The sequence below is a fragment of the Mobula birostris genome, unplaced genomic scaffold, assembly GCF_030028105.1.
Source record: "Mobula birostris isolate sMobBir1 unplaced genomic scaffold, sMobBir1.hap1 scaffold_4462, whole genome shotgun sequence".
NCBI lineage: Eukaryota > Metazoa > Chordata > Chondrichthyes > Myliobatiformes > Myliobatidae > Mobula > Mobula birostris.
The window spans coordinates 8479-26875 of NW_027277573.1; the positions used below are offsets into that span (position 1 = coordinate 8479).

The 18397-nt window shown below is 52.2% G+C and overlaps 1 protein-coding gene across 1 annotated transcript; it reads right to left on the bottom strand.

Moving 5' to 3' along the window:
* Nucleotides 1-7018: 7018 nt before the first annotated feature.
* LOC140193215 (armadillo repeat-containing protein 5-like) lies at nucleotides 7019-18392 on the bottom strand (the record flags this gene model as incomplete). Its single annotated transcript, XM_072250610.1, is given in 6 exon segments — nucleotides 7019-8521; nucleotides 9329-9461; nucleotides 10378-10747; nucleotides 10749-10848; nucleotides 13246-14059; nucleotides 18284-18392. Coding segments are annotated over 6 exon segments (2496 nt in total), but the record flags the coding sequence as incomplete, so codon positions are not given.
* Between the last annotated feature and the right edge of the window lie 5 nt (nucleotides 18393-18397).

Below are 18397 nucleotides of genomic sequence, written 5' to 3' on the forward strand. Positions count from 1 at the left end.
TCCACAAAGGTTGCTGTATACCAAGCAGTCTGTCTTACCACCCTCCTTTATAACTGTGAAGCTTGGGTAACCTACAGCTGTCACATCAAGTCCTTGGAGCGCTTCCACATAAGCTGCCTCCAGCGCATCCTGGGAATTACCTGGCGTGGGCGGGTACCTCACACTGAAATACTTGTAAAGACCAACTGCAGAAGTATTGAGGCCATGATCACCCAGCGTCAGCTGCAGTGGCTGGGGCACGTGATAAGGATGCCCCCATGTCGGCTACCCCGCAGAGTGTTATATGGCCAGCTACATCATGGTCGACACTCAGCTAGAGGGCGGAAGAAGCATTATAAGGATCAGATGAAGAATGCTTTAAGGAAATGCAAGGTTAGACCAGAGGACCTGGAGGATGTTGCTGCTGACCGTACCACTTGGCGACAGCTGTGTAGGGACGGGGTTCATATTCTGGAGATGGAAAGAACAACCAGAAGACAGCAGAAGAGAGCCAGGAGAAATGCAGCCATGGTTACCACCACTACCACATATACATGTCCCACCTGCAATAGAGCTTGTGGGTCCAGGATAGGATTGTATAGTCGTCAAAGATCTCACCGTTAAAGGAGTGGACGTCGTTTTTAGATTTTGATGGACAACCGGAAAAAAAAAAGTTCTGCAGCACAGTCTCAACCTGAGTCTCAGCCTGGAAAGAGTCCTGATAGTGTGGAAAACATCATGTGTGGTTCCAGTACCCAAGAAGGGCCAACAGAAAGTCTTGAACGACTACCGTCCAGTGGCTCTGACCTCACACATCATGAAGACCCTGGAGAGGCTGGTCCTGGCTCACCTCCGACCCCTGGTCAGATCAGCCCTCGATCCCCTGCAGTTTGCCTACCGGAGCACATTGCTGTCATCTACCTGCTGAACAGAGCTGACTCCCGTTTGGATAAGCAGGGCAGCGCTGTGGCAGCCACAGTTTGTGCAGCTTCAGAGCTGTGTGTCAGACATGGCTGTAAGCAGCACTGGGGCCCCACAGGAATCGTATTGGCTCCCTTCCAGTTTAACTCGGATTTTAGATTCAACACTGAGTCATGTCATCTGCAGAAGTTCTCTGATGACTCAGCAATAGTTGGGTGTATAGAGGGAGGACGGGAGGAGGAATACAGGGCCCTGGTGGAGGACTTTGTCAAATGGTGCAAGCTGAATCATCTGCAGCTCAACATCAGTAAGACAAAGGAGATGGTGATGGACTTGAGGAAGACTCAGCCGGCACTGCTCCCTGTTACCTCTGATGGTGAGGACATGGATGAGTTGAGGACCTACAAGTACCTGGGGGTCCACCTGGATGACAGACTCTACTGGAGCACCAACACAGAGGCTGTGTACAAGAAGGGCCAGAGTCACGTCTACTTCCTGAGGAGACCGAGGTCCATTGGAGTATGCAGGCCTCTCCTTTACATGTTCTACCAGTCTGTTGTCACTGGTACAATCTTCTATGCGGTAGTGTGCTGGGGCAATGGCATCAACACGGGTGATGCCAACAGGCTCATTAAGCTGATTAAAGGCTGGCTCTGTTATAGGAGTCAAACTGGACACACTGGAGTCTGTGGCAGAACAAAGGACTCTACGGAAAATCCTGACGATTCTGGACAATATTTCTCACGCCACCTTGACTGAACAGAGGACCACTTTCAGTAATAGACTAAGAGAACTGCACTGCTCCAAAGAGCGCTATGTGAGGTCATTCTCACCCTCGGTCATCAGGCTCTATAATGAGTCAACCGAGAGCTGGGGAAGTGATGACCCCCTCCAGTTAGACTTATTTTTTATTCTTTCTACTTCTCTTCTAATATTTCTAATATTTCTATCTGTGCTACGGTGACAATGTGATTTCCTTTGGGATCAATAAAGTATCCATCTATCTGTAAAATGAGTAAACCCAGCAGCCACACAACTCCGACTAACTCTACCCTAGTCACAGCACAAGTTCCAATGACCAACTAACCGACCGGTACGGCTTTGGACCATGGGAGGAAACCAGAGAACCAGGGGAAAACCTACTTATTCCCACACCACTCAGTTCAGGAACAGTTATTACCCCTCTACCATCAGGCTCTTGAACCAAAGGCGATAACTTCACTTGGCCCAACACTGAACTGATTCCACAAACTATGGATTCACTTTCAAAGACTCTGCAACTTATGTTTTCTGTATTACTTATTCACCTTAAAATTTATATCATTTGGGACAGTGGCATACACAGATGGAGATTGTGTGTGTGTGTGTGTCTCTCTCCCACAATGAGCTACAAGCGTGCACGCACACACACACACACACACACACACACACACACACACACACACACACGGTGTCATACAGGGAGAGACACGTTTACAATCAGAAACACTCTCACATTCTCACAAAGGGATACGCATAATCTCAAACAATGTGTTACAGTTTGCAGACACACACACACATTCCCACAGATTCCCTGGAGTTTGTTAAACATTTGCTGGAATTTCGCCCACTGGTCTCTGAGAAAGGAAGTGGTGAGATACAAAATTCAGATTGTCGCATCGATGTGGGATTTACAACAGAACTAGAAATGTGGGAAGATTTTATCTCACCCAGGAGTGTGGGATGGGACAGTGTGGAGGGAGCTACACTCTGTGTCTAACCTCAGGAGTGTGTGATGGCATGGTGTGGAGGGAGATACACTCTGTGTCTGACCCCGGGAGTGTGTGATGGGACAGTGTGGAGGAAGCGTCACTCTGTGCCTGACCCCAGGAGTGTGTGATGGGACAGTGCGGAGGGAGATTCACTCTGTGTCTGACCCTGGGAGTGTGTGATGGGACGGTGTGGAGGGAGATTCACTCTGTGTCTGACCTCGGGAGTGTGTGATGGGACGGTGTGGAGGGAGATTCACTCTGTGTCTGACCCTGGGAGTGTGTGATGGGACGGTGTGGAGGGAGATTCACTCTGTGTCTGACCCCGGGAGTGTGTGATGGGACAGTGTGAGACTCTGTGAAAAGATGGGATGGAGGTGAAAGATGAACTGGCAGGAAGTGTGCAGAGTGAGTGAAGTGCAGGTGACAAGGCCATGTCTCAGGAGTTTATATCTGACACAAACTCCCCTTCCCCTCGTGATCTACATCTCCTTGTAAGGGAGGAGTGAGATCCCACAAGGGGACGTGGATACGAAGGGGAGTCACGTGTGGATGCAGATGGGGGGTGGAAATAGACCATACCACCTCTCTGCAGCAGCACGACAGGAGCAGGGAGAGACGGGGAGGGAGAACGAGAGAGAATGGTGTTGGGGGAGAGATCACCTTGGACTACTCGGGGGGAGATCTTGAGGATCTGTAGGGAGAGGAAGGATGCTAACTGATGATCTGGGCTGGTTGTGGACGCTGGGCCGGGTGGCACCGACGTGTGATGTCTGTCGAAGTTGTGCCTCAAATTTTTTTTGTTCATAGGATGGTTTGTTGATCTGTGTGTGTGGGGCACTTGGGGAGCAGAATTTTGTTTTTTTTTGGTTGGTTAGGGTTTAAGAAGCGCATTAATAGGGAGAAAGAAGCAAAGAGGGCAGTTATTGAAAAACCAGGGTCAGGAACTAGACCGCAGGTTGGGCATTCCGCAGTAGGTCAGCGATTCCAGAGGTCAGGTCGCTGAGGATGGGGACCAGCGTTCGCCATAGTCATTGACCAAGGTCAGCAGGCCACGTGAAACCCCCCAGGTCAACAAGCCCCTCCCAGCAGGAGGTCTGGAGTTTGAGGCCTGAGGTTCAAATTCCAGTGACTGGCGAGTCCTGGAGTTCACACCGAAGGATGAATCCAGAAGTCCAGGTCACACTGTGAAGCTCCGTGGTCGGTGTATCTGGAAGTCAGTGACACAATGTTTGCGAGCATGAAAACTGGAGGCCCGGAGGTGGCCTGTGCTGGGATTTGCATGTGAGTGGGAGGGTGGGTGGTTTGTGTGTGAGTGGGAAGGAGGAAAGAGGTTTGTTGATGTTGTCGTTGTCATCGTCACTTGTAAGACCATAAGACCAGAATTAGGTCATTATAGGAGCAGAATTAGACCATTTGGCCCATCAAGTCTGCTCCGCCATTTCATCATGACTGATCCATTTCCCTCTCAGGCCCAATCTCCTGCCTTCATAGTCATACTTTATTCATCCCGGGGGAGATTGGTTTTCATTACAGTTACACCATAAATAATATTAATAAAACCACAAATAGTTAAATAGTAATATGTAAATTATGAAATAAGTCCAGGACCAGCCTATCGGCTCAGGGTGTCTGACCCTCCAAGGGAGGAGTTGTAAAGTTTGATGGCCACAGGCAGGAATGACTTCCTATGACGCTCTGTGTTGCATCTCGGTGGAATGAGTCTCTGGCTGAATGTACTCCTGTGCCCACCCAGTACATTATGTAGTGGGTGGGAGACATTGACCAAGATGACATGCAACTTAGACAGCATCCTCTTTTCAGACACCACCGTGAGAAAGTCCAGATCCATCCCCACAACATCACTGGCCTTACGAATGAGTTTGTTGATTCTGTTGGTGTCTGCTACCCTCAGCCTGCTGCCCCAGCACACAACAGCAAACATGATAGCACTGGCCACCACAGACTCGTAGAACATCCTCAGCATCATCCGGCAGATGTTAAAGGACCTCAGTCTCCTCAGGAAATAGAGACGGCTCTGACCCTTCTTATAGACAGCCTCAGTGTTCTTTGACCAGTCCAGTTTATTGTCAATTCATATCCCCAGGTATTTGTGATCCTCCACCATGTCCACCCTGATCCCCTGGATGGAAACAGGGGTCACCGGTACCTTAGCTCTCCTCAGGTCTACCACCAGCTCCTTAGTCTTTTTCACATTAAGCTGCAGATAATTCTGCTCACACCATATGACAAAGTTTCCTACCGTAGCCCTGTACTCAGCCTCATCTCCCTTGCTGATGCAGCCAACTATGGCAGAGTCATCAGAAAAATTCTGAAGATGACAAGACTCTGTGCAGTAGTTGAAGTCCAAGGTGTAAATGGTGAAGAGAAAGGGAGACAAGACAGTCCCCTGTGGAGCCCCAGTGCTGCTGATCACTCTGTCGGACACACAGTGTTGCAAGCACACGTACTGTGGTCTGCCAGTCAGGTAATCAAGAATCCATGACACCAGGGAAGCATCTACCTGCATCGCTGTCAGCTTCTCCCCCAGCAGAGCAGGGCGGATGGTGTCAAAAAACATGACCCTCACAGTGCTCGCTGGCTTGTCCAGGTGGGCATAGACACGGTTCAGCAGGTAGACGATGGCATCCTCAACTCCTAGTTGGGGCTGGTAGGCGAACTGGAGGGGATCTCAGTGTGGCCTGACCATAGGCCGGAGCAGCTCCAGAACAAGTCTCTCCAGGGTCTTCATGATGTGAGAGGTCAATGCCACCGGTCTGTAGTCATTGAGGCCGCTGGGGCGTGGCATCTTCAGCACAGGGACGAGGCAGGACGTTTTCCACGGTACAGGAACCCTCTGGAGCCTCAGGCTCAAGTTGAAGACATGGCGAAGACATACAGCTCCCATTAGGGTCTTTTTACCCTTGCAGTTCCTTAACCATCCACAATGATTCTATATATTCCAATCCTACGTCTCCTCTTTCTGAAGATTTGATTTCATTTTTTAAAAAAACAGAACCACCTCATCCTCTCTGCCTTCCTGCCAGTCCTTTCAATATAACGTGTATCCTTGGGTGTTAAGCTCCCAGTTATAATGTTTTCAGCCACAGCTCAGTGATATCCACAATATCATACATGCCAATCTGTAACTGTGCTACACGTTCACCTACCTTATTCCATATACTGTGTGCATTCAAATATAACACTTTCGAGTCCTGTATTCACCACCCTTTTCAATCTCCCCCCCCCCTTTACAATGTTATTTTTCTGACCATTGGGGACACACTGGAATGTGTGGCCACACTTGTGGGCTGCCCCTGTGCATCCTTGCATGACATTGGCAAACGCATTTCAAGATTCAAGACTGTTTAATGCAATTTCCAGTGTATGAGTGCAAGGAGTAACAAAATAATTTTTACTCTGAATCCGATGCAGCACAAAAAAAAAACGATAAAAAGTACAATAATTTAAAAATCCAATAAATCCACAAGCTAGCTTACATACATGGATTGATTGTATGTCCATGGAGTGACACCAAGTACAGAAGTGTTTCAGTAAGCAGATGAGAAATAATCAGGTCGAGTAGGAGACCAGGCCAGAGACAACTGCAGTCTCCGATTTTTCCAACTCATCGCCTGGTCACTGATCAAACCTGCACTCAGGTCCCTGACAATCCTAAATGCATCTCTGCATTGGTTTACTAGGAGCACCATGCACAGTTCCTGTTTCAGTATTCCCCACCCCAAGTCAGATTCACACTGGGAACACCATGCACAGTTCCCAACCCCGCCCCCCCCCCCCCCCCCAAGTCAGATCCACACTGGGAATCCGTGCACAGCTCCCATCTCTGTATCCCCCTGGGTCTGATCCATACACTGGGAACACCATGCACGGTTCCCATCCCATCCCTCCCAGGTCAGATCCACACTGGGAATCCAATGCAGTTTCAGCCTCCATCTCCCCTGGGTTAGACCAACACTGCATGCACTGCACACAATTCTCACCTTTGTATTCCCCTGGGGTAGACCCACAACAGGAGCACCATGCATGGTTCCCATCTCCGTCTCCCCCTAGGATCGACCAATACTGTGAGCATCATGCAGTTTCTGACCGTCTCTCCTGGGTCAGACCCACACTGGGAGCACAGTGCACGGTTCCTGTCTCCATCTCTCCCTGTTTAGACCCTCACTGTGCACGGTCCCTGTCTCCATCTCCCCTCTGGGTCAGGCCCTCACCGGGAGCATCGTGCACGGTCCCTGTCTCCATCTCCCCCCCGGGTCAGGCCCTCACCGGGAGCATCGTGCACGGTCCCTGTCTCCATCTCCCCTGGGTCTCAGGTGCCTTCTGGCCTCAATGACAGTGTGCTTTCACAAATTGGAAATTGGAATGATGCGTTGGAACAAGAACCGTTTTATTTGCTATTGTCAACAGAACTACTGTACATAATTCCCCGAAATGAAAGTGTGTCTGTACAGAGAAATATTTACATACATCGGGAATATTCATCCACATAATGAAACCCCAGACTCGTGGGATTGTACTGGCCTTTGCCTAAACCCCAACCTCTGCCAGCTTCCCCCATCACTCTCTCCCTCTTCCCAGAGGGAGAGGGGGGAGAGAAGGCGATTCAGGACAGAGGGAAGGAGGAGAGAGATTGGGCCCTAGTAGGGGAAGGGATGGGGTACGAGTTGAGGGGGCGGGGGCAGGGGCAGGGATGAGCAAGGCCTCCTGTGGAGGGAGTCCAGCTCCTCCTCTCTCCACTCTTCCCCCCTCCTTCCAACCTGTGTCCCTCACTCAGAAACTCAAACAGGAGCCCAAGCTGACACCCCAGAACCTCTCCACTCCTCCCCTCTCACCTTTCACTGTCACCCCTCCTTCCTCTCCCTACCTCCCCCTCCACCCCTCACAGAAACTCAGCCAGGATCCCATGCAGACACCCAAGAACCTCTTCCCTCTCACTCTCCCCCTCTACCCCCAGGAGCGCGACCCACATGTCTGGCCGACAGACAGGCTCCGAAGGCCCCTTCAGCACGCGCCGGAGGGCGAGAAGGGCGAGCTGGGGCAACGCCAGGCGCCGGGCCAGCCCATGAAGCTCGGGGAGGCGGGTGGACGGGAGGAGAGCCAGGGCTCGTGCTCCCAGCCCCCCTGCCAGCTCTGGCAGCAGGTAGCGGGATGCTGCCACTAGGGAGCGGCCCAGAGGAGAGCAAGTCAAGGGCTGCCTGGGGAGGGGAGCAGGCGGCCAGAGGGAAGGGCAGGAGGGGGGCTGGCACCCATGGAGGTGGTGCAGGAGGAGACGACAGGTGGGGGGGTCCAGCTCCCCCAGATGCACTTCCCTCAGCGAGGACTCCAGGAAGGGACCTGAGAGGAGGGCAGAGAAGAAGCCAGGGGTGGAGGGGGGTGAAGAGGGGGTGGGGGAGGGCGGGGAGCAGACCATAGCCCTCAGTGCCCTCAGCTTGGCACCACAGTCCAATACGAAGAACAGGTCCCCCTCTCCAGCCTCTGCGTCTGACAGCGCCTCCTGGTAGGGACAGTAGGAAGGAGGTCGAGCCACCCTCTGCAGTTCTTCTTCCCCCTCAATCCCCTCATCAGGCACTCCCTCCTCACCCTCCATCCCCTCTTCTGGCTCTCCCCCCTCGTCCTCTCCTACCCGCTCTGCCGGCTCCCACCACTCCCCCCTTCCTATCTCCCCCTCGGCCTCCCAGCCCCTGCCCCCCTCCCTGGGCTCGGGAGTTCCAGCCAGTTCGGCCACTGCCTCAGCCGCCCCGAAGGTGCTGAGAGGGTCTGTACTGTCACCGTCACCCCCACCCAGTGCCCCCAGTAGCAACCTCAGCCCCTTGTGATCCAAAAGCAGCCGGCGCCGTACACTGTCGTTCCTGCGGGCGGGAAGAGAGAAAAAATAATTACTTCATACAGCAGTGAAACAGGCCCTTCAGCCCAAATGGTTCATGCTGACCAAGTTCATCCCGTTTGCTCACGTTTGGCCTGTATCCCTCTAAACCCTTCCTATTGATGTACCTGTCCGAGGGTCTTTTAAGCATAGCTAATGTACACTTCCTCAGGGAGCTCGCTCCATTTACGGACCACCCTCTCGGTCAAACCGTTGCTCCTCAGGATCCAATTAAATCTCTCCACTCTCTCCTTAAACTTTGTGCCCTCTGGTTCATGATTCCCCAACCTTGGGGAAAAGACTAAGATTTTATATACCCCCAAGGTCACCTGCAGTCTCCTACACTCCAAGCACAACCTCCCCCCAAAACTCAGTCCTTCAGGTCCCAGCACCATCCTCATAATTCCCCTCGGCACACTTTCAAGGTTAACAGCATCTTTCCCACAGCAGGGCGACCAAAACAGAACAGTTCTCTGAGTCACCAACGTCTTGTACAAATATAACTTAATGCCCCAACTACTGACCCTCGATACTCCCCACCACTCAGACTGTGTGCCCTACGCTTGTACGCTGATGTCCCTCTGTCCCTCGACACTCCCCACCATTCACAGAGACCTCCATCCCTGCCCTGTCCGCGTACAACGCCCAGAATGACGTGCCTGTGGGAGGATGTGCGCGGACAGTCAGGAACCCATGTGGGGGGGAATGAGGCACAGCAGGAAACCTGCGTGGGGCTGGGGGCACGGGCACGAGCTCGAGCTCACACACCGTCTCCCCAGAAGGCTAGACTCACCTGCAGAGGAGGGGAAGGGCCATGGCACACGACACGCGGTCCGGCTCTGTCCCGGAGAGCAGCAGGTGGGCCAGGGTACCGACCCCGAACGCAGACTCTGCCTGAGCCCCCATGTTCTGTAGCAGCACCTCTCCTGGAGGGTGGAAAGAGCAAGTTACAGGAGTCAGACAGTGAGTGAGGACACCACTCACCCGCAGGGTTCAGAAGGATCGGAGAGCCCAAGTACACAGCTCCCTGACTGGGGCAATCCACGCCGGGTCTGTCAGCTCCCCGACGGAGGCGAGAGGCGCCAGGTTCGTCAGCTCCCCGACGGGGGCGAGGGACGCCAGGTTCGTCAGCTCCCTGACAGGGGCGAGGGGCGAGAGACGCCGGATGTGTCAGCTCCCCGACGGGGGCGAGGGACGCCGGGTCTGTCTTTATTTGTGAAGGCATTGAGTTGAAAAGTCATGAAGTTACGTTGCAGCTTTATAAAACTCCGGCCAGACCATTTCATTCAGTACTTTGGAGAGGGCACAGAGGAGGTTCACAAGGATGCTGCCTGGGTTAGAAGGTACGAGCTAGAAGAAGAGGTTGGACAACGTTGCAGCAGCCGAGTCTGAGGGGAGACCTGACAGGGGTGTATCGGATTATAAAGAGGAGACAGCTGGTATCTATAGCCCCCAGAAGCAGGCATTAATGGTGGAGGGGGGGGGTAGACATGAGATGGCTCTCAAACACATGGGCGTGCAGGAAATGGAGTGGTATGCAGAGAACAGCTTTGGTTTCGTGACATAGGTGACTACAGTGTGTAGTTTTGATCATCCAGCTACAGGGGGCTTGGGATCAAGCAGGAGACGACGCAAGGAAGCTCTACGAAGAAATTCCCAGGACTGGAGAGCTTCAGTGATGAGAAGAGACTGGATAGGGCTGGGACTGTTTTCCTTGGAGTGAAAGAAGCTGAGAGGTGGTGAGAGAGACATAGTCATAGTTGATTGATCCCGGGGGAAGGCGGGGTGGGATTTGACAAACAAGGCTGTTGGAACAGACTGATGGACACGAGGGAAACTCACCAAGCTGTCTGAGCCAGCAGCACGCCCCTCCTCCTCGCTCCTCCCTCACAGGCCGCAGGTCCTCGAGGCGCAGCCCACGGATCAGGTGGGCCCGGACCAGGAGCGGAGCCCTGGACCGGATCAGGGGCTCCAGGCAGTTGGGGTTGCAGAACAGGCGAGAGAGGAGACGGAAGCAGCGAGCAGCCCCCGGCCGGCCCAGGCCCAAGTACTCCAGCAGCCCCCGCAAGCTGGCCTCCGCCAGCAGGCCCGGCGGGGGCTCCTCAGCCTGCGAGTAACGCGATAACAGCAGCAGGGCCGGAGTCTCCGGTGAAGGGGGAGGGGTGCGGATAAGCTGAGGAGTCGAGCATTCATCCTCATTATGGGGTGGGGAGGAGGGGGGGAGGGGGAGGGGGAAAGGGGTCAGGCTCAGTCGAGGGAGCAGGCGAGAGGTCAGAGGGGCCCTCGATGTAGCCCTCAGACACCAGCCAGGACCTGGAGGGAGGGGAGGGGGCAAGGGGGATTTGTAGGTAGCAAAAAGTAGTGAAGGGTGGAAGGCAGAGGGAGGGGATTGAGGGTAGAAACAGTGAGGGAGAGGTGAAGGAATCAGAGGGAGGAAATCGTTATGAGTAGGAAGGGAGGAGAGAGGTGGGGGGATAGAGGGAAGTGGAAGAGCAGGCAGGGGTAGAGGAGAAGGTGGAGGGGTGAGTGATAAAAAAAAAATTAATTCTTCGTATCAAAATTCCAAACTAACTTGACATCCAAGTCAGAGATTCGAGGAGGATTGTCCCATTAAATAAACTTCTGATGGGAGAAGAGAGTCAGTGAAAAGGAGCGCTGGGGGGAGGGGTCACTAGAAGGCCATGTAAAGGAGCCGGATTAACGTTAATGGGGTTAATTGACACAGGACCCTGGGGGAGAGGGGTCACTGAGGGACGGTGTGAGGGAGCTGGATTAACGTCAGTGGGGATACAGTCAGTGACACAGGACGCAGGTGGAGAGGGGTCACTGAGGGATGGCGTGAGGGAGCTGGATTAACGTCAGTGGGGATACAGTCAGTGACACAGCACTGGGGAAGAGGGGTCACTGAGGGACGGTGTGAGGGAGCTGGATTAACGTCCGTGGGGATACAGTCAGTGACTCAGGCCCCTGGTGGAGAGGGGTCACTGAGGAACGGCGTGAGGGAGCTGGATTAATGTCAGTGGGGATACAGTGACACAGGACGCAGGCGGAGAGGGGTCACTGAGGAATCATGTCTGTGGATTGAATGCTTTAATTCCTGACTACGCAGAGGGTGTAACAGGACAATGATTTCAAACAGAAAAATCTCCCCAATTTTACTTCCACACTGACGATTACACACTTGATTTACTACTTCTGTCTCTGCTTGTCTCTCTATCTCCCTCCATCCACACCATCCTGTTTCACTTCCTATGACCCCATCACACACTCCTGGAGCCAGACACAGACTGAGGCTCTCTCCACAACGTCCCGTCTCACACTCCCAAAGTCAGACACAGACTGAGGCTCTCTCCACAACGTCCCGTCTCACAGTCCTGGAGTCAGACACAGACTGAGGCTCTCTCCACAATGTCCTGTCTCACACTCCTGGAGTCAGACACAGACTGAGGCTCTCTCCACAACGTCCCGTCTCACACTCCTGGTGTCTGGAACATGGTTGCCTCAGGCCGGGAATCCCCTCCTCTGGCAGAGGGCGGGGTCCTGGCCGACCCTTGCCCTGTCTCAACGGATGTCAGTGCGGCTCAGGTGTGTGGATCGACTCAGGCTGAGCTGCTCGTCGGGCCCAAGCCCCGCAGCCTTACCCGAGAGACGAATCCACACAACTTGAGCCGTCTTTCATCAACACCCACAATCCCATTCAGGGATGCAGGCAGGAGGTACCTTTATGGGCTGCTGCTCCACACCCTCCACTTCCTAGCATTTGTCCACCGTCCCGACACGCCATGGCGGTCGGTCTTTCCACCTGGAGGTGAGGGGGGGTCCCCAGTGGAAGTCCCTCTACAAGGGAGTCCTTCCCATGCACCTTGGGGATCTCGGCTGGAGGGTGCTGCATAAAGCGGTGCCCTGTAATAAGTTCTTTAGTCTGTACACGGATCTCCCAGCCGCGTGTCACTTCTGCGGGCTGGAGGAGACCGTGTACCATATGTACGTGGAGTGTGTGAGGCTGCAGCCCCTTTTCGTGTATTTGCGTGGGCTGCTTCTCGCCTTCTGGTTGCATTTCAGTCCCACCCTATTCATATATGGTCATCCAGTAAGGAGGGGGGCACAGAGGGATGAGGATGTCCTTGTCAACTTGCTCCTGGGGCTGGCGAAAATTGCCATCCGTGGCTCCTGGAAAAGGGTGGTAGGAGGTTCTCCCCGTGCAGACTGCCTGGCTATGTTTAGGGGGTATGTTCGAGCCCGGGTGAACATTGAAAAGGAATACGCACAGTCCACGGCGACCGTCGAGATGTTCCGGGACCGTTGGGCTCCGCGGGGTGTAAATGCCATCATTGATGAGGATGGCAATATATTGGTTTAACATGTATTGTCTGTTTGTAGTGTAGTAAATGTGTTATTCACTGGGTTTGTAAATATTGTATAGCACCGACATTTGTAATAAAGAATTTTGTTAAAGAAAAAAAAAAGGTGTCAGACACAGACTGAGGCTCTCTCCACAACGTCCTGTCTCACAGTCCTGGAGTCAGACACAGAATGAGGCTCTCTCCACAACGTCCTGTCTCACAGTCCTGGAGTCAGACACAGACTAAGGCTCTCTCCACAACGTCCCGTCTCACAGTCCTGGAGTCAGACACAGACTGAGGCTCTCTCCACAACGTCCCGTCTCACAGTCCTGGAGTCAGAATCTCCCTCTGCGCACCAAACACTGACCTTAAGCTGAGGAAGCTGCTGGAACCTTCCCTCCTCCGCTCCTCGTCGTCGTCCTCCTCCCCCAAGCTCCCTTCTGGTGGGAAGTCAAAGGAGTCGCCCTCCACCTCATCGTCATCTGCAGCTGCCAGCCCTCCTGCCTCCCCCCTGGCCGAGTGCAGCCTCTCCACCAGGAGAGGGACCAGCCCTCCGGCTGCCAGCTCCTCCAGTGCTTGTTGATCGTAGAAGAAGGCGAGGAACGCGCCCACGATGCGTGGATGGCTGGTGGCATGTGCGGGAAGGCCCAGGAAGGACAGCAGCAGCCCGAGGCCACCCTCCCTCCTCACCCTGGCCCGGTTCACTGCCTCCCGGCACAGGAGGCAAAGAGCCCGCAGATGGGAGGGGGCCGCGGGAGAGGAGGGCTCAGCGCGCAGGGAGCTCGTCAGGAGTCGAACCCCGCCGGCTCGGCCCAGCGCCGGGCGGACGCAGGCGTGGCCACAGAGACTGGCCAGGGCCAAGAGGGCACCCTGCTGGACGCGAGTGGATGGGTGGGAGCAGAGGGGGGCCAGCAGCTCGGGAGCCCCTGCCCCGCAGAGGCGAGAGGCCAGGGGAGCCGGCAGACCCCGGCCCAGGGCAGAGAGAGCCCGGCAGGTGGCTGACAGCAGCCCCTCCTCGGGGCGAGAGAGCAGGGGAAGCAGAGGGGGCAGGCAGCCCTGGGTGGTCAGCCAGCGGCGGTGGGAGGGTGTGTCGGACAGCAGGCGTACAGCCCGAACCGTGCTCTGCAGACAGCCGGCATCCTCACAAGACGAGAGTAGGTGCACAAGGAGGGGAACAGCACCTGAGAAACAAGAGAGAGAGTGAGAGTGTTAGAAATAGTTGGGGAGAAAGGGAGAGAATGCTGGGGAGAGAAGGGGAGAGTCTGACAGAAGGTCGGGGGGGGGGGTACGGGGAAGGAGACCGAGACCTACAGAGAAGATAATGCACATAGGAGAATGGGGGACGCATGCAGAAAAGAAAGTCAGCGCGAACGACTCTGACACAGGGTAGCTAGATACGTACGAATGAGGCAGGGAGGCACACAGAGGTGTGGGTGGGGGATTGTACGGGGCCTATCAGCGGTGTTTACAGAGCTCTGTGAACTAAATAAAAGTACAGTAGGGATAAGCAGAGTGGCCATTGTTGGGAGAAGAAGCGAAAGGCTTTGGCTCGGAAGAGGCGTCGGCTCTGTGTAAAAGCATCTGTTAAGGTTTCCTTTTTGTTTTTTTCCTCTCTTACTCCACCATTTAAATGGCTATGGTGTGCTCTTCTTGCTGGATATTGGAGAACTGGGAGACCCAGAGTCTCCTGGGGAACTACACCTGCGTGAAGTGCATCCGGCTGCAGCTCCTTGAAGACCGTGTTAATCTGGAGCAGCAGCTGGGTGACCTCCGGCTTCTACGGGACAGTGAGGAGTTACAGGGAGGTGGTCATCCCGAAGTTGCAGGAGGTGACCAGCTGGGTGACTGTCAGGAGAAATGGAAATATAAATAGGCAGTTTGAGCAGAGCACCCGTGGCCATTCCCCTCAAAAATAAGTATACTGATTTGGATACTTTTGTGGGGGATGACCTCCCAGGAGAATGCCACGGTGACTGGGATACAAGCACTGGGCATGGGTCCATGGTGCAGAAGGGAAAGAGAGAGAAGAAGGGAGCGGTAGTGATAGGGGACTCGATAGTGAGGGGAACAGACAGGAGATTCTGTGGACGTGATTCTGTGGGAGGTCCTGAAAAGAGAATTTAGAGAGTTGGGTAGAAAGCTGAGAAGCAGGACCTCCCGGGTAGTAATTTCTGCATTGCTGCCTGTGCCACGCACCAGTGATGTAGAAACAGGATGATTTGGCAGATAAATGCGTGGCTGAGAGACTGGTGCAGGGGGCAGGGCTTCAGGCTCTTGGATCATTGGGATCTCTTCCGGGGGGGGGAGAGCCTGTTCAAAAGTGATGGGTTGCACGTGAACCTGAGGAGGACCAAAATTCTCACGGGCAGGTTTATTAGAGCTGTTGGGGAGGGTTTTAACTAATTTGGCAGAGGGGTGGGAATCAAAATGAAGGCACTCAGGGTAGGACAGATGGTAAAAAAATAAAGATAGCGTGCAGTCAGACTGTCAGTAAGGGCAGGCAGGTGATGGGACTTCATTGCAGCCAACAGGCTAAATATCAAATCACTAGGGATGCAGAATCAGAAAGGATAGCAAATACGGTACTCAAGGTGTTGTATCTAAACGCACGTAGTATAAGAAATAAGGTGGATGATCTTGTTGCACTATTACAGATTGCCTGGTATGATGTTGTGGGCATCACTGAATCGTGGCTGAAGGATGGTTGTAGTTGGGAGCCGAATGTCCAAGGTTACACGTTGTATCGGAGGAATAGGAAGGTAGGCAGAGGGGGTGGTGTGGCTCTACCGGCAAAGAATGGCATCAAATCAGTAGAAAGATGTGACATAGGATCAGAAGATGTTGAATCCTTGTGGGCTGAGTTAAGAAACTGCAAGAGTAAAAGGATGTTGATGACAGTTATATACAGGCCTCCTAACAGTGGCAGGGTGGTGAACCACAGGTTAAAACGGGAAATAGAAAAGGTGTTTCAAAAGGGCAATGTTATGATAGTGACTAGAGATTTCAACATGCAGGTCGATTGGGGAAAATCAGGTCAGAAATGGATCTCAAGAGAGTGAATTTATTGAGTGCCTACAAGATGGCTTTTTAGAGCAGTTTATCACTGAGCTACTGGGGGGATCAGCTATACTGGATTGGGTGTTATGTAATGAACTGGAGGTGATTATGGAGCTCAAGGTAAAAGAACCTTTAGGAACCAGTGATCGCAATACAATTGAGTTCAGCTTGAAATTTGATAGGAAGAAAGTCAAGTCTGATGTAGCAGTATTTCAGTGGAGTAAGGGAAACCACAGTGGTATGAGAGAGGAGTTGGCCAAAGTAAATTGGAAGGAGCTGCTGGCAGGGATGTCAGCAGAGCAGAAATGGCGTGTGTTTCTGGGAAAAATATGGAAGGTGCAGGACGTGTGTATTCCAAAAACAAAGAAATACTCAAATGGTAAAATAGTACAACCGTGGCTGACAAGGGAAGTCAAAGTTATTGTAAAAGCAAAAGGAAAGGCATGCAACAAAAGCAAAAATTAATGGGAAGTTAGAGAATTGGGAAGTTTTTGAAAATCTAGACAGCAACTCATAGAATCATTATAAGGGAAAAGATGAAATGTAAAAGCAAGCTAGCAAATAATATCAAAGTGGATAGTAAAAGTTTTTTCAAGTATGTTAGAAATAAAAGAGAAATGAGAGTGGACATAGGACCGCTAGAAAATGAGGCAGGAGAAATAATAATGGGGGACAAAGAGACGGCAGTTGAACTAAATGAGAATTTTGCAAGTCTTCACTGTGGAAGACACTAGCAGTGTGCCAGATGTTGTAGTGTGTGAAGGGTGCAGTTACTGCAGACCTAAAGGTACACAAGTCACCTGGACCAGAGGAACTGCACCCTGGGGTTCTGAAAGAGGTAGCATTAGAGATTGTGGTGGCATTAGAAATGATCCTTCAAAATTCATTGGTCTCTGGCATGGTGCCAGAAGACTGGAAAATTGCAAATGTCAATCTACTCTTTATTAAAGGAGGAAGGCAGCAAAAAGGAAATTATAGACCAGTTAGCCTGACTTCAGTGGTTGGGAAAATTTTAGAGTCAATTGTTAAGGATGAGGTGACGGAGTACTTGGTGACACAGGACAAGATAGTGCAAAGTCAACATGGTTTCCTTCAGGGAAAATCCTGCCTGGCAAACCTGTTGGAATTCTTTGAGGAGATTACAAGTAGGATAAAGGAGATGCAGTGGATGTTGTATATTTGGGCTTTCAGAAGGCCTTTAACAAGGTGCCACAAATGAGGCTGCTTACAAGTTAAGAGCCCATAGTATTACAGGAAAGTTACTGGCATAGTTAGAGCATTGTCTGATTGGTAGGAGGCAATGAGCGGAAATAATTTTTTTCTGGTCGGCTGCCAGTGACTACTGGTGTTCCGCAGGGGCCGGTGTTGGGACCACTTCTTTTTATGCTGTATATCAATGATTTAGATGATGGAATAGGTGGCTTTGTTGCCAAGTTTGCAGATGATACAAAGATTAGTGGAGGGGCTGGTAGTGTTGAGGAAACAGGTAGGATGCAGGACTTAGACAAAGCTTAGGAGAATGGGCAAGAAAGTGGCTAACGAAACACAATGTTGGAAAATGCATGGTCATGCGCTTCGGTAGTAGAAATAAATTTTCTGAACGGGGAGAAAATCCAAAAATCTGAGATGCAAAGGGACTTGGGAGTCTTTGTGCAGAACATCCTGAAGGTTAACTTGCAGGCTGAGTCAGTGGTGAGGAAGGTAAATGCCATGTTAACATTCATTTCAAGAGGTCTTGAATACAAGAGCAGGGATGTGATGCTGAGGCTTTATAAGGCACTGGTGAGGCCTCACCTTGAGTGTTGTGAATAGTCTTGGGTCCCCCATCTTAGAAAAGATGTGCTGACATTGGAGAGGGTTCAGAGGAGGTTCACAAGGATGATTCCAGGAATGAAAGGGTTATCATATGAGGAACATTTGACGGCTCTGGGTCTGTACTCGATGGAATTCAGAAAGATCAGGGGGGGGGGACCCATTGAAACGTTTCGAATGTTGAAGGGCCTAGACAGAGTAGATGTGGAAAGGATGTTTCTCATTGTAGGAGAGTCTAGGACAAGAGGGCAAAGCCTCAGGATAGAGGGGTGCCCTTTCAAAACAGATGCAGAGAAATTTCTTTAGCCAAAGGGTGGTGAATTTGTGGAATTTGTTGCCACATGAAGATGTGGAGGCCAGGTCGTTGGGTGTACTTAAGACAGAGATTGATAGGTTCTAGATTGGACATGGCATCAAAGGTTATGGGGAGAAGGCCAGGAACTGGGGTTGAGAAGGAGAAAAATAAGGATCAGCCATGATTGAACAGTGGAGTAGACTCGATGGGCCAAATGGCCTGTCTGATGGTCTCTGTGTACCTGACTGGTGGATGATGACGGAGTTCTCTGCCTCGATGGCCAGATTTCCCAGTGCACGGGCAATCCTGTTCTGAACACTGTGAGACGTGGTGGTCTTCAGGATGTCAACTGTCA